The 22,138-nt window shown below is 39.6% G+C and overlaps 1 protein-coding gene across 1 annotated transcript in view; it reads right to left on the bottom strand.

Moving 5' to 3' along the window:
- FBN1 (fibrillin 1) overlaps positions 1-22,138 on the bottom strand; it is a 252,149-nt gene that overhangs the window by 77,914 nt on the left and 152,097 nt on the right. Inside the window, exons 16-29 of the mRNA XM_066276475.1 lie at positions 21,044-21,166; positions 19,659-19,811; positions 16,072-16,125; positions 13,963-14,088; positions 10,065-10,190; positions 9,388-9,507; positions 9,155-9,292; positions 8,241-8,291; positions 6,403-6,528; positions 4,121-4,348; positions 1,849-1,974; positions 1,606-1,734; positions 699-824; positions 463-588 (exon numbers count right to left, since the gene is read on the bottom strand). Of these exons, the coding sequence (XP_066132572.1) occupies positions 463-588; positions 699-824; positions 1,606-1,734; positions 1,849-1,974; positions 4,121-4,348; positions 6,403-6,528; positions 8,241-8,291; positions 9,155-9,292; positions 9,388-9,507; positions 10,065-10,190; positions 13,963-14,088; positions 16,072-16,125; positions 19,659-19,811; positions 21,044-21,166 (1,752 nt within the window). The remainder of the gene's footprint in view (positions 1-462; positions 589-698; positions 825-1,605; positions 1,735-1,848; positions 1,975-4,120; positions 4,349-6,402; positions 6,529-8,240; positions 8,292-9,154; positions 9,293-9,387; positions 9,508-10,064; positions 10,191-13,962; positions 14,089-16,071; positions 16,126-19,658; positions 19,812-21,043; positions 21,167-22,138) is intronic.

The raw sequence follows: 22,138 nt of genomic DNA, 5'->3' as shown, positions 1-22,138 counted from the left end.
AATGCAAGATATCCCAGCCTTCTTTCCAATAATTACTCTTTTAAACCTTTTAGCTAATATAAACCACCCAAGGGCAGAGATGGCACCCTGTGCTTTTTGTCTTTTTCACAGCATGCATCATGCTTCATATAGTTCAGGTGATTAGCAATCACTTGCTGATTTGCCTGGTGAGGCATGGGCATAAACGAAGCATGCCCTACCATTCACCACTAAAGCTCCATGGGTCAAATTATACTTGTTAGGACTAAAACATTTCACACCTCTCACTGAACTGTTCTTTAAACACACAAGGGAGGTGAGATCTGGAGATCGTGAGCCACTATGAAAAGACTTTTACTTACAAGGAAATAAGAAAGATTAAGTAAAAGTAACTAGTGATGAAAACAGAACTCAGAAAACACGGTTTGAGTGCTTTAGAAAGAGACTAATAAAATATAAAGCAACATACTGTGTAGAACTTACCAACACAAAACAGCCTGTCGGGCGTTGAATGATAGCCAGGGTTGCAGGCACACTGATATTTCCCTATGAGGTTCACACATCGGCCATTGGGACAGAGGTTCGCACTCAGTTCACACTCATTGATGTCTGTATAGAAAATAAGAATAGCAAACATCCAGCCATCAGCTTCTGACCTGGCAGAGCTGTGGGTCTGATGACTGACCACAAGTAAGTGATGGGAAACTCTTGTTCCTTACCTATACATGCTGAGATGTTGGGGGACAGCTGATGGCCAGGAGGACATTCACAGCGGTAACTTCCCTCGGTGTTTAGGCAAACGCCTCCTCGGCACAGGAGGGGATCTCTCTGACATTCATCGATATCTGCAAAATGGAAATGACCCAACTTCAAGATACTGGTGTCCTGCCCAGGTCCCCACGACAAGGCCAGTGCATTCATCACCCCGTGTCTGGGAGTCCTGGCTGCTAATGCCTCACGGGCTCCCTTCTTGAAGAACCGCTGTCTATTTCATTCAGAAACACCTGGGAGGTGAGGGATTATATTTCCCTCCCATGCTGGGGCCCGCCGATAGCAGATAACTGATTAAACTGAAGTGAAAATAAAAAATCTTGACCTCCTTGCCTCAAGGTGGGACAGTTCTCTGCTACCAGGCACCCTCCAAGGCACCTGTGGAATCTGGTTAGGCTAAAATGCAGCTGAACTCTGCTCCTCTTTTTCTCCTTCCCCAACCTGCCTCCCTTCACTTCTTTACAGGTTCCTCCGGAGAGCACGTCTGCAAAATAATCTCCATCTCAGGCTTGCTTCTAGGGCACCTGATCTAACGCAACCATTTTAACTAATCTCCTTTTCTAGAAATGTCAGACCAACACCCTATAACGTGACCCTGAATGTAAGCTTATGTTTGAATTGTTCTCTCTTCCTGGGGGTGTCTATTCTAAGTTTTACCCTCACTTCTCAGAGATCCATAACTGGTGTCGGAGGCCACCCTCATTTCTTCCACGTGTCAATCTCCCTCTGCCAGACTCACTGGTCAGGGCGTCAGCACACGAGGGGAGCAGGAAGGAGCTAGGGCAGAGCCTATGAGTCCTCGAGGCTTCTTGGAATGCTTTATTCCCTGTGCTGATAACAGGGGCACACACTTACCCATGCAGTTCTTCATCATCATGAATCCACTTTCATAGCCTTCGTCACACTTGCATTCAAAGTCCCCTGGGGTGTTCACACACTGGCCACGGCCACAGAGGTCAGGAGATATGCGACACTCATCAATGTCTGCACAAAAGCAGCAAGCGGCAGCAAGTGAGTAATCAGGATAGGCTTAATTCTCGTGAAATAAAGATGAAGAATTTTAAAGGGTGCCCCTCCACAGAAAGCCCCGTCACCGACCTGTGCAGTTCCTTTCTTCAGAGTCAAGAGCAAAGCCACTGTCACACCTGCATTTGAAGCTGCCGATGGTGTTTCTGCACTTGCCGTGGGTGCAGAGGCTGGGAATCATCTTGCATTCATTGATATCTTAAAGGAAAATAAAACGTGCGAAGAGTTTGTGAGCAACTAGTCAAGTCTCAGCATCTCTAGCATTAAACCCAGAGGGTAGAGGGCCTTGATACGCGGTCTCAGCAATATTCATTTTAAAGAATACATGGCGATCTATGAGAACTATGACCATGTAAACATTTCTAGTCTTTTAAACTTCTATTTAAGAAAGCATCATCAGAGAAGTAAAGAGTACGTTTATTTGGACTTCTAGAATCCAGCCACATGGCCTCATACATACAGAACATTTATTTAACTGTGTGCTGAATGAATGGTCTAAACTGCTAGTATCTATACTTAAAGCACACAGAATATTAGAATATATTCCCCCACAGCAACCACCTGAGCGTGGAGAGCAGCGATTTCAAACTTTTTCATCTCGTGGCACACATAAACTAATTACTAAAATTCTGTGGCACACCAAAAATAGATATATTTTTGCCCATCTGAAAACAATATAGGTATAATTTTGATTCATTCACACTGGATGGCTACTGCTGTGTTGGCTGTTGTCATTTTTTATTTGACAACTTAAAGGAAAAGAGGTCAGTGCTCCTGACTAAATAGTCAGGTATTATATGTTTTAAAAATTCTTGCAGCAGACTGGTTGAAAATTGCTGGTGTAGAGAAATGAAATATTCATTTATTTCTTTTTCTGGATATACCTAAAATATCAAAATTTCAAAGAAGATGGCATTTAAATTATTTAAAATAATTTAAATTATTTGAAAATAATGTACATTATTTAAAATATTTTATCAATATTATATAGCCTTAAAGTTTTATTACTATAATTAAAAGAGTTTCTTGTATTCTAGGAGGTGATTGCTATAATGCATAGCCTGGGCTTCCCCTTTTAGGCGCCTTTCCAAAGTAACACCTAAGGCTCAAGAAATACAAGTTCATTTCTAGTAGCATCATGAGAGATAGAATTGGCAGATGAATCTCAAAAACATCAAGTCCTTCTGTGGCAACAGATTTCCACAGCCTTTGAAAACAAATCACTCAAGTTCCTTTGAATTTACTTAAGAGACATTCAAGAGGGCCATCTAAAAACTGTCTCTGTACACATAACAATTTTAAATCCCAGAACCTCTTGGACCAAATGCTCAGTAGAAAAAAAAGAAATCTACACATTTTTCTATAAGGACAGTTAAATGATATTTATATATTCATTTCCCATTCGATTTCGTTATGAAGTATAATAACTACCAGACACAATGGGCAACCAACACAAAACTCTATACTGGGAACATAAGCTGAGCCTCTCTGAATAATCAGAATTCTGAGTAACCAATTATGATTTTTCCATATGCTGAAGTAAACAAGTTCTGTTTCACTGTGCATAAAAACTTAAATCAATTTTGGAATTAGATTAAATCTGCAACTTCATATTTTTTTTCATGGATTTTAGATTACAGCATCATCATAAACTGAAATAAACCCTGAACTATCGTGTCACTGTGGTATATCTGCCACAGGAGCGCATTTCACTGTGTGTGTGGACCCGGCCACTGGGTCCGGCCTGCCGTTCACCCTCCACTGTCTGTACTCAGGTGGACTGCAGTGACACAGATGCTCAAATCAGCAGATCCAAAGTCATTATCATATGGCTTTCGCAGATGACATAAAAATTTCCCATTTCCTTTCATTTCTGTTTGGCTGAGGGTAGTATTAAAATCTATTTGAACACCTTACTAATGGCTAGACAGGAGAGGCAAGCAATGTCAGGAAATCCTGAGATGTAGGAAAAGAGGCGCCATCACAGAGTGAATGTCCGGTGGCAGATAATTCAGAAAACTAAGAATGCCTGCTGAGATGGACTGAGGGATGAGCACACCGCTGCCCTTTGTTGTAATTGTCTTTAATAGGACTCTGGGTTCATGAAATCGCATCCTGTTGGTCTAAAGTTCCAGGCGTCCCCAAACTACGGCCCGCAGGCCGCTGAGGCCCTTTATCCAGCCCCCACTGCACTTCTGGAAGGGGCACCTCTTTCATTGGTGGTCAGTGAGAGGACCACTGTATTTGGCAGCCCTCCAATGATCTGAGGGACAGTGAACTGGACCCCTGTGTAAAAAGTTTGGAGACCCCTGGAAGAGCCCATCAGCCACTAAAACCACTGTACCTTTGAAGAAAGGCTTTCCATTTGTAATTTCTTTGGTGGCGAAGCCGGGTCCCCTGGGGCAGAGCTCCTCGTACTCGGGTGTGTTTCTCACAGGACACTCCTCGCACTCCTCGGTGCCCCAGGCCGCCCCCACCGAGCAGCAGCAGGCGTCCATGCGGTGGCGGCCAGCGATGGGCAGGGTGCACTCCTCGTCGTCGTACCTCAGGAAGCAGGTTTCCAGGCGGATATCTGCCGGAGGACAGGGGCAGGCTGAGCAGAGCTGCTCTGCTTTCTCCGCCCCAAACTCTGCCCCAGTGCTCAGCAAAGCACAATACATTCAATAATTTGCTATGTATTTATTGACTAGAATTATTTTTTTCCTCAAAAGAAACCCAGGCTTTGAAATGGGTGTTCCTGCCTAAAAAAAAAAAACTCTTCTATTTGGTAGCTCATATTTAGTTGCACCTACTATTTGTGGAAACCTTCCTTCCGACTTTAGGCATTGTCTGGTGGTTCTACATAAGGAGCACTATTCTGAGAAATCCTGTGAGGCTTTGGGAAGATACTGTCATGGACATGCCTGTTACCAACACATGCCCCATGATGTTTAATATCTCATCTCTAGCTAAAGGCAAAATACATTCTTTATTCCTAGGGATCCTCAGAGCTAGCTCCAGCCCTTTTTCTTTAGACCCACTTCATTTTGGAGAGGTGGAATGGCAAACTCCAAAATGAGAAATACCCTATTTAAAATTAAAGAGGGAAAACAGCCAAGAAAAGCCATCCACTCCCCTCCTAAGCACTTCTTTCACTTCCACGTATACTTATGTGCACACTCTTCTGGATACATGTGGGTGTGTGGAGCTCCAGCCCCAAATTCATGGGATTATGAGGAAGAGTACAAAGAGTAGCAGACCAGAGGTCAGAAGACTAGAATTTGGTCTTAATCTGTGACTAAGAAGTCTGCTTGTCTTTAACAATTTTTAACCCTACGCCTGCATTTCTACATCTATAATATGATCCACCTATCTCTCAAGAGGGGTACTGTGAAGCTCAAATGAGATTATGCATTTGAAAATTATAATGTGTAATTAAAACAAAAGGGATGATATTCTCTCCCTTTCTCCTTTACAAGGTGGTTCCTAGCCATTCACCTATGTGCCCAGGCTTCCTTTAATGTTAGAACACTTCTGGGCAACTTTACATGCAGGTTGCCTTTCTTAAGATGGATACTTTTTAAATAATTTCTAAATTAAACATTAAAGTATCTTTCAACTAAAGAACAAGGAAGAAGCTTCTCATTAAATGCTGATTCCTCCTAAACAAAGAAGCTAAGACGGAAAATGGAACTAACTAAAATCCAGAGTCACACAAAGACTCTAGCCTTTGATTTCCAATTTTTCCATATTGCTTACATTATAAACCATAAAAGTTTTATATGTAAAGGTTTGTTTGTTTTAATTTGTAAATGTTCCAAGTCCCTTAGCTGCATACCACTCTTTTAACCACTTACAGTGGTCCTGCACTGAGACTAATAAGGTTTCAGATACACAGCGGGGCTGAACACCATTTCCATAGTCATGGACCCAGAAACCAGTGATCCCAGACACATTTTCCTAGCAGTCAGCAGCCATAGTAGTGACATCAGAGTAAGTCTGCTCAACACCACAGAATGATGATGGGATCTCGAACCTAACATCACTACAAGTCTACAGGGCAGCTTTCTAAGAACTCTGGGTTCTGTGTCCAGTCTCTTCCACATCACTGCCTCTGGGCTCTAGCACCTGACATGGAGATTCCCACTGTGACTGAAAGTGACAACAGCCCTGGGCTCCCTCAGGTTCACTATTCAGGACTGTGGCATTCTTCATTCCTAACACACACGGGACTTTCCTTCTGGCCTACAGTAGGAATGCTTAGCAGTACAGGTTACAGTTTTCAATGGAAATTGTCCTCTGCACCATTCACCTCATATCCTATAGCCCACAACATATGGGGGATGGCTTTAAGAGCTCTAGAATAATCATTATGAGGGTAGTGATTTAAGGACTCATTACATATCAATTAAGGACTAAAGTCTCTCTTCACTAACATGTTCTCTACTCTTTTTATAAAGAATGAACAAAGAGCTTAAGTTAGGAAGGCTCTTTTGCCAGGAAACCACCATAGATCTTAATGAAAACACTGTATTTGGGATGTATTTGTCTGTACTTGGAACCAAATATTCAGCCTTATCTTGTTAACTGAAGTTTTAATCATCATTAAGAAATGATAATTAGAAAAGTAATGAGCTCAGTATTTACCCAAGCAGATTCTCCCTGTGGCATCCAGAGTCATTCCATTGGGACACTGACACTTAAATGATCCCTTAGAGTTAACACATAAGCCATTTTTGCATACTCCTGGGAACACTTCACATTCATCGATATCTATAAAGAAAAAAGAAAGCACGAAGTTAATATATACCTGTGTAACATCATTCTACTTATTCCATTCCTGGAGTCACAACTATTCTCATAACAGAAAAGGCCATACGAATCTGATAACTTCACAAAAGTTATCTAAATTAAACATTAAAGTATCTTTCAACTAAAGAACAAGGAAGAAGCTTCTCATTAAATGCCGATTCCTCCTAAACAAAGAAGTCTACCTCCAAATAGTTTATGTAGAATTTAGATGTCTAAATAGCAACAGAGCTCACCTACTACTAAAGATAAGAGTTTCTCCATTGATCTCAGGGAGTCATTTTTTGAGTTGAAGAGACAGGGAGCCGGTGCAAGATCTTGGGGACAGCTCTGGGAACCGTGGCCATATCAGGTAAGGCTCCCAGGAGCCATATAATTAGCTTTATGAGACCAGATGTTTGGAAGTAAGTAGAGGGACAGAAACTAGCAAAGAATTAAGAGCTTGAACGTAAGTACAGAAAAAAAAAATGCTATGGAGAAATCTGTGGGGGTAGCAAAATGATTCCCCCTCCAGAAGGGCTAAGAAGTCCTCAGAAGTGTGTTACTAGTTCTGACTCAGCAGTGGTCTCAGACTGCTTTGTCCAAACCACAGAGGTCCCAGGTTAAGCCGGGAAAGTCAAATGCTCACATTCATCCACCGATCACTCGCTCAGTCTTTCTCAAATGTGCCCGTCCGTCCCATTTGCTTAATGCAGAGCAGTATGTTCTCTGCACTTCATTTGGAAAAATATTCACCATCAAATTAATCCAAAGAAAGGCACTTACTTGCCAATGCCAAAAAAGTAGAGCATTAGTTAAGAAATTCACACACACTGTCTCTATTTAGAAGAAAAAATTTCCAAACCAAGGATGTTGAAAAAAAAAACGTTCCAAATCTTTCCTTGTAAGAGAGATAAATAGGAATGGAAAAATTTACCTTTTTGGTATTTTTTTTTTCTTTTTTTGTTCTGGACACTTGTATACCAAAATGTGCTGCTGAGGTCAGATAAGTTATTAACAGTGGGTCTGGACCAAAGAAAGGCCAAAGAATTCAGTCATCATTTGGAAAGCAAGCCCTTGGGTGGGGGTTACAGTGTTCCTCTTTATTTTAGCAGGGGAAAAAACTTCATTTCATCCCACATATGGGACTAATTGCTGTTTTTAAAATTTTTCAGCTGCTGTGTCATGTCAGGTTGTGTTAGTCACCCTGACCTATGTCTATCTGGGACTCCATGAGAAAGAATCACAGCAAACCGGACATTAACCAAGTAGACTTTCAAAAATCATGCAGCAGAGAGCATCCTTCTAAATCATCCTTGACTATGAAATAAACAAACAAACATAAAAACAGGACAAACCAAGAAAAAGGTAAAAGTTACAGCCTCACTAAAAACTCCCGTTTTATCATCTTGATATATATAGCATTGCGAAAGTGCAGTCAATTCAAGGCCTGGTCAGCTTAAAACATTTTCCGGCACCCTGTGTCCGGCCATAGCACATCTGGTTTAAAACTGGCAATTGCATATATGATATGTGCTTGTGACATCAACGTCTGTCACGATCCACAGTTCTCACTATGTTGTTTCTCTGCTGCCCATTTCTCACTGTGAGGTTACATGATATCTTTATCCTGTCTATATTAACACAAGCATTCATCAAGCACACAGAATGTATGGTTTATAAATAATCATAAATACCTTCACACTGTGTTCCTTTAATTCTTGAATAGCCTTTACCACATATGGGATCTGTAAAAATAAGCACACAAATAAACAAAAACAAATTTGAGTTAACAACATACAGACTTTTTAGTTATGACCTAGTATAAGAAACACGAAAGAGGGCCTGGAACGTGAATTAGATTTTCTTGCTATGAATAAGTCTGAGATAACAAAGTGTTACCGGGATTGCATAAGTGAAAAAGAGTAATAATGAAATGTCTCCTTAAATAAAATTCAATTCCTCTGAAGATACCCAAAATGACCCAAGGGTACCCTAATGTCCATGCTAAGTTGATGACCAAAAAGGAAATGGACTAGCTTTCTCTCTTGCTATTAGCCCTAAAATAGGAATCACACTATAGGATTACTGGAATATGAATATAAGAAACAAAGCCTAGAACTTGAAGCTCCCATGCCCTGCAGCGTGCACACTATATGAATTCACACATTTATATAATATATCCAAACATCGAGTCAACAAAACCATCAGCAAGCCTAGCCTCTCAAACCTAAAGCTTTGCAAAAGATTCCGAAGTTTAATCGTAAGTACTGGTTCCTTTATGTTAATCAGGAAGACAATCTGCACCTATAAAAAGCTCAGGAACCCTCATCATGAGGTTCCCCAGAGACCCAACAGGAATTGTTGATCCAGGAAAGCAACCCCAGCTAACTACATTACACTGCAGTGACAGAAAACAATTACTTGCCAAATTACCTAAAATTATTGTCTTCTAAACTTCTTTTAATTTCCTATTCTGTATTATGTTTCATTGGGGTCATCAGAATTAAATCTTCTAAAATCCTCATGTGAGCCCAAATGTACAAAGTACTAGGTTTCCCCTCTGTAAGCAAAGGATGGAGCCAGGAGCCACAGCAGCTGTTTCTCTTACCGACTTGGCACAGGGTACAGGGGCTTCCCCAGGCAGCACCAAGGGAGGAACAGCACTGGGACTTCAAGGTGGCTCCGTTGATGTTGATCTCACACCGCCCGTCAATGACAGTCTGCCAGCAAGTGCCCTTGATGGTTTCTGTGATGGGTGGGGGTGGGTAATAATATTTAATAGATACTCAAATACAGCAGCATCAATAAACACAGGAGAATCATTCTCAGAAAGACAAATACCTATGCAGATGGTTTTTGTTGGATCCAAAGTGCTTTCAGAAGAACATTCACAAATAAAGGAGCCTTGGTTGTTTTTGCAGACCCCGTTAATGCAAGGACTGGATTCACATTCATCAATGTCTGAAACAAAAAAGGTCTACATTACTGCTAAAAACTAGTCTTGGGCATGAATTAATATTTAAACTTCGGCCTCAATTGCTGTCACATATTTTTTATTAGATAGTAAGGCTGGCCTAAATAGTTTTTTTTTCCCTACATTAGCTAGAATACCAAAAATAGTAATTAAGCCCATCTCTATAGTACAGAATCTGGTACCTGAATGAATATTTTTATTCAGAATATCTAGAGTAAATGTGATTTCTGAATAATTCATTCAAATAGCATATATGTAATGTTTTCTCTATTAAATGATAACTAATCAAATGCCAATTGCAGGCAAATGCAAATGAATGCTATTAACTGGCACTTAAACACTATCTAAATGGCAAATATTATGCCAGTTGCACATAAGTACCACCAGTAGCTTGCAAAGTGCATATTAAGTGCCATTTAGGGCCACAGAAGCTCAACTAAAGTGACCTAATTGTCTAAAATAGAAACAACTCTACTTCCATGGTTTTCTAGTGGCATTCCAAAAGACAACAAAGCACAAAGTATAATAACAAAATGTAGCTTACCTTCACAGGTTTTCAGATCAGGTTTGTATATAAATCCCTTGGGGCAGGTACAGACAAAACTTCCAGGAGTGTTTCTACATTGTCCATTGTCACACAGTAGACTGTTCAAGACACATTCATTAATATCTGGAAAACCAATGATAATGGACTTTTAGAAGAGCCCATCCCTCGCATGCCAACTTCTTTGCTCTTTTAGAACGTTTTCAAGGTCATAATAATATGATTAATTTAAAAAAGAAAGAGGAAAAACGTCTCTACCATTGGTTTTTTTCCAAGTTGCCTAATTTTATAATAGAACCTGAGTATTGGTACTTGGTAGGTATAAAGTCTAAAGTCACCATACACTATTCAATTCACTTTTCTCTTTAGTAGGAAGAAGATCTCTGGATTGACTGGAAATCACTAATCTTTATATAATTGTCTTATTGTACTAGAGTTCAAAAGACTAATCCTATTGATTTAAGGAACTAAATAAATATTTAGCAGTATGGGCCATCTTTGATATGTGTTAGTTCCAGAATGGCTGTTTCTTCTTCAGAATAATTTAAAGGGTCTCTGGTTATGTTTATCAAGTATGAGGCAATCTGTAGAGTTTATAATTGTCCTGAGGAATTTAGACTCGAGATTTAGAGAGGGGGGAAACTCCTCACCTTCAGCTGATTAGCAGGCCTAGCTGATGCAAAATCTATCTTTTGATATGTAAGACTTAGATTATGAGTATAGAAATTACACAGCTTTTTAAGTATCCCTTTGGGCTATAACATCACACAACCCACAGAACAGGCTATACATTCACAAGGAATGTTCTCAACATTGAGAGATTCTGCTTAGATCACCATTTGATCAGCTAGTAGCCTTGACATAAAAGATAGAACAAATTCAGCACTGGAGAGCTGTGTGCATTCATGGCATTAAACACACTCAAATCAGCAACATATTTATAGAGCTTTTCATCTGGAAAACTGACTGTGAAGTTATGTTATCAGCTGAGCAAGTAGCATTCTAAAAATTTCATCAAAATGATATAAAGAATGCTAACACTTCCCAAAAGGATCATATTGTAATTCTTAAACTGTAATGATGTCAGAAGAATCTGGAAACTTAAATTCAGGAATTGATGATGAAGATTTAAAAAAAAAACAGCCAGTCCCTGGAACCCTGTGTGGGAAATGGCTGGAGCGGACCACTGAGTCCTAACTTCATACCTCTGAACGTAATCTAAGATAGGAACATACTTCTGACCTGATGATAACGGCCCCAACTCTGGAATATATACTAACGCTTTGAACAGAGAATCCCTACAGCCTCTAGAACTCCCCCTTCTGCTTCCCAGGGGGGGATTTCTGGATGGACCGAAAACATCCCTTTGTCTTTCTGGTCTACCCAAATAAATAATGATTTTTTTGTGTCTGCCAATGAAGAGAGGCCCTCATTAAAAAATGAAACAGTAAAACTAGTTTTCAGTTGAATCTAGTTTAAAAGTACCATGGGTACTCAAGTAACAACTGTAGCCTACAAAGAGGCTGTACAGTTAAGAGTGTGAGAGAGAAAGAATTCATTTCTCAAAAGTCAGTGTAGACCACAAAGAAGGAAGGGCCAAGTTTGGGCCAGCCATAAAAGTTTGGGAGAGAAAATGAAACCTGGAGTTCAAAGAAGAGGGTGTTGGTTTGTAGCTTCCCTGACCTGCTTCCATCCTGCATGTTTTTTTAGATACTGATTTAGCCTGAAACTCAGATGAAAGCTGATGGAAATGGGAGCAGACAAGATGCTTTGTTCTACTGTTTGTTTTTTCTGTGTGTGCAAAGGCTGTATACTAAGAAGGAAAGCAGGTGAAAATATTCAAAGTAAGATTTCTGCTTTATCCAAAATGACGTATCTCTACCTTGCTCCCAGTGATGATCAGTGGCAGCCCTCACAACAGAGGGCTCTATTAGGTACAGTGCTCTGCTTCAACATGCAAAATTAAATGATTGTACATTGTACGAGAGGGGCAGTAAATACTCTTGCTACGTCCCATCCTTTATGTAGTTAAGCAGGAGATAAAAGTAAAATTTATTTATGAAAGACAGTGAAAGTGTAAGAAAGAAGAAGAGAGTATTAGAGGATGTGAGAACAGGAGCCCTACAAAAATAACTTAGAGAGGTGCAAGAAAGTGAGGAGGGGCACAGTGATTGAGGAGTTTTTTAGGATGTCTGGAGTTAGCTTTCCCTTCACTCTTTATTTCTAGAATCTAATTTCTCTTCTTGAGTGTATATATGATAGACAGAGCCATAGACAGAGTCTAGAACTTCACCCCCTGTAACAGTGCGAAAGTACCCATGTTGTTTTAATACTGGTATCAAGTGTCAATATATTGTAAATCCAGAATTTGGTTGGGTGGGGGGAACAATGAAAAAAAGAAGAACTGGCCAATTATAGAAAAGTTAAATTTGAATGAAGGCCTTTGTAACAGATTAAAAGAACTATAGAGAACCAAAGTACCTTTTGGGGTAAAAGAATTACTGCAAGGAATCAGAAAAAATAATTAGGCTGAATGAACTTTGGAAAGAATGTTTATAATAAGTCAGGTGACAACTGATAGGTATTTCAGAAATGGTCATTTTAAAAATAGTTCTATATTCATAATAAAAAATGTCATTGATATGGCCATTGTTCCTTGTTCAAGGGAGTAATGTTCTATATGATATAATTTAATCCCATTCCTCTTATAAATTAAGACATTGTTTTCTACTCAAAGGCAATGAATTTCTTGGGAAAAGTCCCAGTATTTCATCAAACCTTTCAACACCAGAGGACTTCAAATGGTAAAGTAAGAAATGTGACAAATGAAATAGCTTGATTCCCAGGGACATATGGGAAGAAACTTTTCATTCCTGGGTCAGAAATGTGGTGATTCCCTAGTGGCTGAATGGGAGATAATAGAGCACCCAGTAAGTAGTTGATACTTGCTAGATTGTATTTTGAAAAAATGAAAAGGACATTTGTGTTTATTTCAGTCCGGAGCATCTCTAAATTACTACATGTTCCAACAACTGACCACTTTAGAACAGTACGTTTCAAACCCTACCACTGAAATACCACTAAATGGCAGAAGAGAGTAAACACCTAGCTGTGAGCCCTAAATGGCTTTCAGAATGTAAAAAATATACTTTGGGTCTCCTGTTCATCTTAAAGTCGATTAATTTTCTTATCCCATTGCACGCAAGTATATTTGCTTTGAGATAAAATGTGTCCTGCCTCCAAATCAAGAAGATGTACCATCTTACATTTGGGATTGGGTACACTTTGGCATATTCTACATGTGTGAATATTCTGGTTTTAAAAGGCAAACTTCAGGAAACCTGAGGTATCGATAGACAACACATTTCAGAAAACACTAGTCTAGGCAATGGGAGAAAGTTGAAGAAGAAAAAAATGGGGCCCCTGTTGACCATTTTCTTCTTAACCAAAAGATTTATTTAGTTACTGGCTGGTAGCTTCATTAAGGATTGTTAGAACATAAAAATGATATTTGTTAAACTTTACAGAGAACAGTTATTACTGAAAATAAACTGGGTTTTCTCTGATTAATCCTAGAAAGTGGTTGGGAGAAGAGCTGTTCCATGCTAAAAATAGGGATGCCCTTGTAGCCACATGAGAAGGGCTCACAAGTTTTGTATTTTGAAGCTAAAGAGCTTCTCTTTTATGGATTAAATCTGCCACATGATTATTCATAAATTGTCAAGATTCAGCTATATAAATTTTTGTTAATCAAGACACGCATGTGCCATGCTGACACCCAAAGTGTAGAGTATCCATGTGTCCAATACTTTGTCCTTCAAGAGTAGTTTCCTCCAAGCAGCAAAAGAACAAAAGCAATGTGCACAAAATGTCTTAGAAAACAGATGAAACTTCTCACCAACACAGTTTTTCCCAGATGAATCCACTTCGTATCCTATATTGCATATACATTTGTAGGTCCCACGAAGATTTTCACAAATTCCATTTGGACAAATATCAGGATCTAATGCACATTCGTTTATATCTAGACCACAGAAAAAGTTCAAAATCAGTAATATTCTAAAGTAAACACCAAATGAACCAAGAAAAAATAACATTACAATAAATGTTATAAGTATAGGACCTCCCTCGTGAAAAGAAGAAAAAGAAAGCTTGATTCTTTTTTCTCAGTACAAGATATTCTCAGTTGAATCTTTCTTCCCTTAGTCCCTGAGAAGAACTGTTTCTGAGCTGGACCTACAAGATGAGCAATCCTTAATCAACTGAAGAGTCCTCCTGGACTTCTGGTCCAAACAGAAAGTCAGAAAAATGGATCAAATGCAGAACTCAAGTCCCTGCAACTAGTCTCTGCCACCAGTTGCCCATCTTCAACCTACCTTCCACACTGCCACCAAACTTAAGCTAAAATAAGGTGATCGGGTTGCTCTCATGGTTCACACTTTTATAAGTTCAGTAATACCCTCAAGCTCAAATTAAAATATGAACTCTGTTTATTGACTTTAAACTTCTCACTTTTCCACGAACATAAAACACCCTCTTCACTTGGTGTCAAGAATGCCTGGAGCAGACCTGTGTGCTGGTCCAAAGCCTACTCAGACACCACCTGTTCTGGAAAGGCCTCTGCTACTCTGCCCAGAGGAGGCTGGGCTCTCTCCCTCCTGTGCTCTCACAGATAGAGTGGAACTCTCAGAGTCAGAGGTGATGCAGAATGACAATCAGTGAAAGACACTGTCAAATCTCGGTGCCTGACTCTTCTATAATCAGGGTTGATCCTTTTATACTTCTATAGGTCCTAGCACAAGTTATTTCCTCCCCACCAACTCTTTGTTCAGTATAGGTGTCCTTACTTTTCCTCTCTGTCTTCTAAATATCCTCTCCCCATCTTCATCCACACAAAATGATGAAATCAATCAAGTTGAATGAACTGACAATCAATTCAGCCAGTCCACTTTTTTTTTCTGAATCAAATAATTTAGCTATGTATTAAAATAATCCCTTCCTCTTTCTTGGTACCCATTTTATATTTATTCTCCCTTTTAATTGTAATTCCTTTCATTAGCATTGATATTTGTCTAGTTTTTATTCCTACACTTAAATAATTCATGCTCATCCAACTCAGTTAATTAATTGCTTCATTTCATACTACAAAATATAAGTTGAAAAATATAAAATATAAAAGATGGCTCCCAAATGCCATCTTATAATGACCGAGCACTGGACAGTTGGGAAATAACAGTTCATTTGAGCCCATAACCCTGAACTGTATTTGATAGTGGAAGATCCAAAGGAAGGCCAGGCTGCCCCTTCTCTCTCTCTCTCTCTCTCTCTCTCTCTTTTAATTAAGTGAGGGAGGGCGGCAGAGAAAGACTACTTCATGCGCCCTGACTGGGATCCACCTGGCAAGCCCCCTACCAGGCAGTGTTCTGCCTGTCTGGGCTGCTGCTCTGATGCTTGGCAACTGAACTATTTTAGAGCCTGAGGTGAGGCCATGAAGCCATCCTCAGTGCCCGGGGCCATATTTGCTTGAACCATTCAAGACATGGCTGCAGGAGGGAGAGAGAGAGAAAGAGAGAGAGAGGAAGAGGTGGGGGGGGTGTTGAGAAGCAGATGGTTGCTTCTCTTGTGTGCCTTGACCAGGAATCAAACCTGGGAATTCTACACCCTGGGCTGATACTCTACCACTGGGTCAACAGGCCAGGATCTGCTCCTTCTCTTAAACAAGCAACCATAATCATTATATCTCATCCACTGTCCTCTGACACCTCCTGGGAGAGCACCCAACCCTCAGTTCCAAGTCCCATACCCACATCCAGCAATCCCAGGACCCCACCATGCCATGGCTGTTCTGCCGTTGGGGGCTTCTAGGTGGCCCAGCTACATCATGCAGTGATGGCCAATGAGGGAGTCAGACCAAACTGGTGTAAAGGGACCAACAGGAAACCCACAGGAAGGCCTGAAACTGCCTCTGCACATGCGTGAGGTAGTAAATTTCAAAACAAATCCTTACCACTGCCTGCTGACGTCATTCCTGGCCCACTGCTGCAGAGTGCCTGATATTCCGCTGCAATAAATTAACAGATAGTAAATGATTCCCTTGTCCGCAGAACAGGTAGATCTTGCTTTTGGCTTTCGCACACATCATTTCCTCCAAAGTGAGTGGAACTGAAATAAGTGGCAACAGAAAGGGGGCATCTCTCGGGGGAGTCGCCGTTACACCAAGCTCCCATTCTAAAGCCTAGGCATCACTGAGGAAAACAACTTTAAGGCTACAGGCAAGTTACAGCAATTCCTGTGGAAAGCACTTTCGGAAAAGGTGTTTTTCCTATAACTCGATTTTGTTCACCAGGGAACAGTTTGCACTTACAGTGAAATGTGCCTGTTAAAGTGTGGTTTCTTAACTGTTAATAAAATTTTCCCCCACCGTCTTGGGAATAATTTTGTTCTTCAGTGCGAGCTGTTTTTTCAGTACCCAGTTCTTAACATTTTTCATTTCTCTCTGCAAATTCTCCAGCCGCCACTCAAAAGAACAGGGTATCTGTGGCTTGCATTAAAGTGGATTCTTAAAGTGAATATTTTTCAGGGTACTAGACTCATCCTATAGGCTAAGTCCATAGGAGAAGTATTGCATGATGTTAAAAGTGTGAGATCTCACTGAACAAATTAATATTTATAGACGATGTTCCCAAATTTGTGGTACGCCTGATTTCTATTTCTTTTTTTTATTAAATTAAAGTTATTGGGATAAGAGTGGTTAAAATTGATAAAATGTTTTATATACCATTCCAACGATACTTAGATGAACATTAGAGCCTAATAGGCAAATGTAAATCATTTGTACTTAAGTGGCAGGAAAACTGGATGCGGGGGGTGGGCTTTTTTTACAGGGGCCAGTTGCTGAAGCACACAGGTTTTAAAATTTTGCTAGAAAATCGCATTCCTGATGACAGCAATGCAAATGAGTTATACTCTACACACAGAAAATGATGGTTAAATCCTGCAGAGCTTGTGCCTTCTAGCAAATGTAAGTTTGAGAAAAGCGGGGAAATCCCGTCATTTTTAAATCATCTTCAAGGGGGCAAAAAGGGAACGAACGGAAGGTGTATACTGTTGTGTGTTTGAAAGACAGGAACCGGGAGCAAAAAGAAATACATCCTCTTTATTCTCTCACATCCGCAAATAATTGGAACGTCTACCAAAAGATGCAGAAAAACTGTGGACAATAAAAAAAGGAAAAGCCAAGTCATGCCAGTTTTGTAAAAAAGTACTTTTACAATTTGTGCTAAATTAGCTGAGGCTTGGCCTACATGCAGGTAGAACTGTTGTCATTGTTCTTTTCCATTTGGGCAAGATCTGGTACCACCACAGTGTTCTCTCTGGAGAATTCAGATCAGCCTGGGTTTGAATGCTGACGAGATGCTTATTGCTGAGAGTCAGAGGAGCGAGGCCTTTCCTTCTGTGAGTTTCCCCTTCTCTAAACTGGAGACAATGATACACAACTCAAACTGTAGTTCTATAAATTTAATGAGAGAATATGTAAACTGTTCGCTATAACACGTGGCCCAGCTCAAGCACTTCAATGACAGGTGTTGCTGAGCTAACTCAGTGTTGTGACGTGAAGACCGTGGTGTGAGGACGGAAAATTCCTAACAGTTACACTTCTGTGTATTTAACAGACTGATTTCTATGAGGAAAAAATGCTCAGCCAATGAGAAACAGTTCCATGTACGGCCTGCTAGATCTCCAGAGCACAAAGATTAACTTTATATATTGTGTGTTTGCGGTTTCTCATTAATCTAACTAAAGATAGTCCTTCTGAATGTTTGCAATACCTTTGAAAATCCCTCTTTCCTCTGAAATGAGGGATTCCTAGATTCTGATCCTTCGTGATCTGGCATTTTCATCTATCCGAGAGGTAGAGAAACCAAAGCAAGTGAAACCACTTCCACATGTAGACCTCTTCCATATAAATCCATTCAATATAAAACAGAGGCTAGTGAAAAACTGGGCTTCAAATATATCTCTAAGCTTTACTGCTTAACGAAATATGGTCTCTTTTAGTCATCTTTTTATAAGGCCACTTTATTTTCCAACATATCATAAGAAATTCTTTGAAGAGGTTCTTGGCTCAGAGGAAACAAGTAAAAACTAGGAACTATATGCACCAAAGGGTATTGGATACTAACTTTGGCTCTCCCACTCATTTAATATGTGAACAAATTACCTAGAGTCTTGTGCATAAGTTTCCATGACATTTATCTATCTTCTAAATTCAAAGTATGCAAGAAGAGTACTTTGAAAAGTTAAAGGCTGACAGTAACAATATACAACTATAAAGTTACACAAAAGCGTATTGATTGGATAAAATTATATTGACTTATTATATAATTGAAGTATTTTATACATGTATTTAACTGATTGGTAATCATATATAAAATTATAATTTGTATATTAGTCACTGGGTAAAGTGACAAAATAAAGGTTTTTTTTTCTCTTTAATTGGCATCCCCCATTTCTTTTAAAGTCTTCCATTTAACTTTCTCTAACTTCTCTTAACATATTTTAATTTCTAACTTTATAATTTCAAATATCATCGTTTTCAAAGTGACAAATGTTATAAATTGTGCATTCATCTTTAATTGATTTTATCTAGGTCAGAAATGAACTAACTGAATCTTAGATGTGAATCACCAATCAGAGTTAGATGTTTTCAATATTAGATCTAACTCTATTTTGGACATTAGGAGTCAACTGCCAAGCTACCTTAAAATTATGTTCAGACGTAGTCTATTGTTTTAACTTCAATAATCTCTTTTTTCCTTACAAGTAGAAATAATTTACAACTGGAGTGGCTTTTCTGGCTTACCTAAAATAAGTCATTTTGTAGACTACAAAACTAAAAATCTTTTTCCATATTATTCTAGTTTATAATTATGATTCCTAATGTAAGCCATCTCAAATCTCTTTTAAAGTAGGTGAGAAAATTTCCTAAATAAACAAAAATCTACAAAACACTAAGCCCCCTAATTAAGTGCTTTGCCTGTGACCAGGGAGCAGAATTGTGATTCATGGACAGGTTTTCTTTTTACTACAGCAGGTCGCTCCAAATAGAGGAAATTCCTTTTTCTCTAGGGTTGAATAAAATCACTTAGGAATATAACACACTTAAATCAACATGAGGGATCCAGACAGAACTCACAAGGTGTTTTGGAAAAGAGTTGGAAATGTTCAGGTAACCCGAAAATTATTTATTTTCACTCTATGTAAAATTCTGCTTTATAAATAGTTCTTGAAAAATGCAAAGGCTATGAAACCACATTAGAAAACAAAGCAAGTTTCAGGTATTCCAAAGAGCATGACTATTATTGAGGTGGAGGAGTTCAGACGAGAGGCACAAATGTGCTGCATATTCCAAATGGTTGCTAGAATCAGGTGAGTAATGTGAATCAGATCCTGGCCAACCTTTGCCAAGACCCCAGGAAGGTACATGATGTACCCGGACAGCGCATGGAATCTTTCCCTATGACTTCCATAAATGCAAGACCACAGAGGTGGCAGAAGGCGAGCAGTTCAAGGCATCCCCGTGACACCACATACCTGAATTCTGTGCAGGACACGGCTGGCAGGGTTCCCCAAATGCATACTCAGTGTTGGCGCAACAGCATTCGGATTTAGTAACAGCACCAAACAAGGGCTTGACACACTGGCCCCTCTTGTAGCCACCGTAGCATGTGCTCCGCATGTGTGTGTCTACATAGGAAGAAGCACCTGTCATCACACCATCGCTTCAGACAGATGAGAACCCCCAAGTCAAAGTTGAAGCTAGCTTTATTTATCCATCATCCTTGTTCTAACTTAAAAAGAATGCCTCTGGTGTTAGGTCTCAATAAAAAATAATAAAACAAAACTAACTACATCCAGCTTCCAAGTACTGGAAACCAATGGTCAGATTCCTTCAGTTTTCTAGGAACTAGCACAGTTTTCCCAACTGTGAGGCACTTGCTGGAATTATACCTATTCATTTTTGTCTACCCTAGGGTGTATAGAGCAGACACTTAACAAATGTTGACTGAATGATGGATGACTGTTGAATCTCACGCCATGACATATAAGATCCTTATGAGATATGTGGCTTACCTCAAAATTAAACATACAATTATTGACTGTCTAAATTAAATGTACTTTTAAAAAAAGGGAAGTTTGATCTATAAAAGGTTCATCATATAAATATGTAGATGTTGGTCAATAAACAGTGTGATCTTTATTATCAGGGTTGGGGTTCCAGCTATGCCCAATTCTCTCCCAACTCAAAGGGTTTACTAACTAGCTTTCTTAAAAGTAACTTGGATAAAATTTGTATCTATTTCTCTGCCCTGACCGGATAGCTTGGTTGGCTTGAGCATCATGCTAAAGCACACAGGTTGTCAGTTCGATCCCCGGTTAGGGTACGTACAGGAGCAGATCAATGTTCCTGTTGTCTCTGTCTCTCCTTTTTTCTCTCTCTAAATTCAATAAAATAAACCTTAAAAAATTAAAAAAAAATTTGTATCTATTTCTCAACCAATCTCAAACTTCTTACAAAGCCACATCAAACTATTACCATGTACATTTCTGGATTATTCATATCCTCCTTTACATTCTATGCTTCCCTTTGGATATTAATACTCTATGAACATATCTACCAGGACCTAATAAGCAGGCACAGATCAATTTCAAAAACCATTATCAACAAAGGAGGGTTGGAGAACACTGAGGACCGCTATGTGATTAGGAAAGAAAAGAAGGAAGAAGATATGACAATTCCCTTGCTTTTCATTTATTTCAGCTCGTTTTTGTACGCTAGATCTGATCTTGTTGGTTTGTTGTTCCATAAATAGGAATTATATCTTATCTGCTCAAATAGAGTACATTTGTTATTAGTGGGTTTCACTGATTGACAGAGTGTGGATCTCTATGGAACTGCTAGTATGCCTTAATCTTACCAACACACACACGTCCATCCAGCCCCACGGCCAGGCCAGGAAAGCATTCACATCTGTAGGAGCCGTCGGTGTTGACACAGCGCCCGTTCATGCAGATCCCAGGTGTTTCACATTCATTAATATCTGTGTGGAAAAGCACTTATTAAAAATGAAGTAATTTTTATCTAAAACCGTAATATGTTTACAATTCTGTTACAACATTTGGAAATGGGAAAGATGGAAAATAATAGGCAGCATCAACAATAAAAGCTCAATGATATGCATTTTCATTTTCCTTTGAAAGAATATTAACAATAAATGAAAGAAATAAACCGGCTGGCTTTCTTTTCCACAGAAAGCTATTTTAATAATATTTGCCTGAGTTTTTTTTTTTAATCCAAAATTAGAATCACAAAGGCAAAAACAGATTGGAAGAAAAAGAAAAGTGACAACTAAAATAGAAAGGGACTTCTGTAATGTTTCACAGGGTAGTTCTTTAAGAACTGCCAGAAGAAGCCTTGGCCAGTTGGCTCAGTGGTAAAGCGTTGGCCTGGCGTGCGGAAGTCCTGGGTTCGATTCCCGGCCAGGGCACACAGGAGAAGCGCCCATCTGCTTCTCCACCCCTCCCCCTCTCCTTCCTCTCTGTCTCTCTCTTCCCCTCCTGCAGCCGAGGCTCCATTGGAGCAAAAGATGGCCCGGGCGCTGGGGATGGCTCCTTGGCCTCTGCCTCAGGCGCTAGAGTGGCTCTGGTCGCGACAGAGCGACACCCAGGATGGGCAGAGCATCGCCCCCTGGTGGGCGTGCTGGGTGGATCCCGGTCGGGCGCATGCCGGAGTCTGTCTGACTGCCTCCCCATTTCAAGCTTCAGAAAAAAAAAAAAAAAAAAAAAAAAAAGGAACTAAAGCCTTGGTGACACATCATAGAAAAGGAACAGAAAATGAATATAGTTGATTTTGATGACCATTCCTGGCCAACAATAGCACTGCAAGCAATTAGAACCCAGCAAAAAAACCAAACAAACAAACAAAATTCTTCCATAGGCATTACAAACATTTATAGTACCATATATGTATACTTAGGTAAGCCTGGTAAAAGTCTTTACTGGATACACACTAA

This window comes from Saccopteryx bilineata, chromosome 4 (genome assembly GCF_036850765.1).
Source record: "Saccopteryx bilineata isolate mSacBil1 chromosome 4, mSacBil1_pri_phased_curated, whole genome shotgun sequence".
NCBI lineage: Eukaryota > Metazoa > Chordata > Mammalia > Chiroptera > Emballonuridae > Saccopteryx > Saccopteryx bilineata.
The sequence above is the reverse complement of the archived record's forward strand: the minus strand, read 5'-3'. Positions and strand labels throughout refer to the sequence as shown.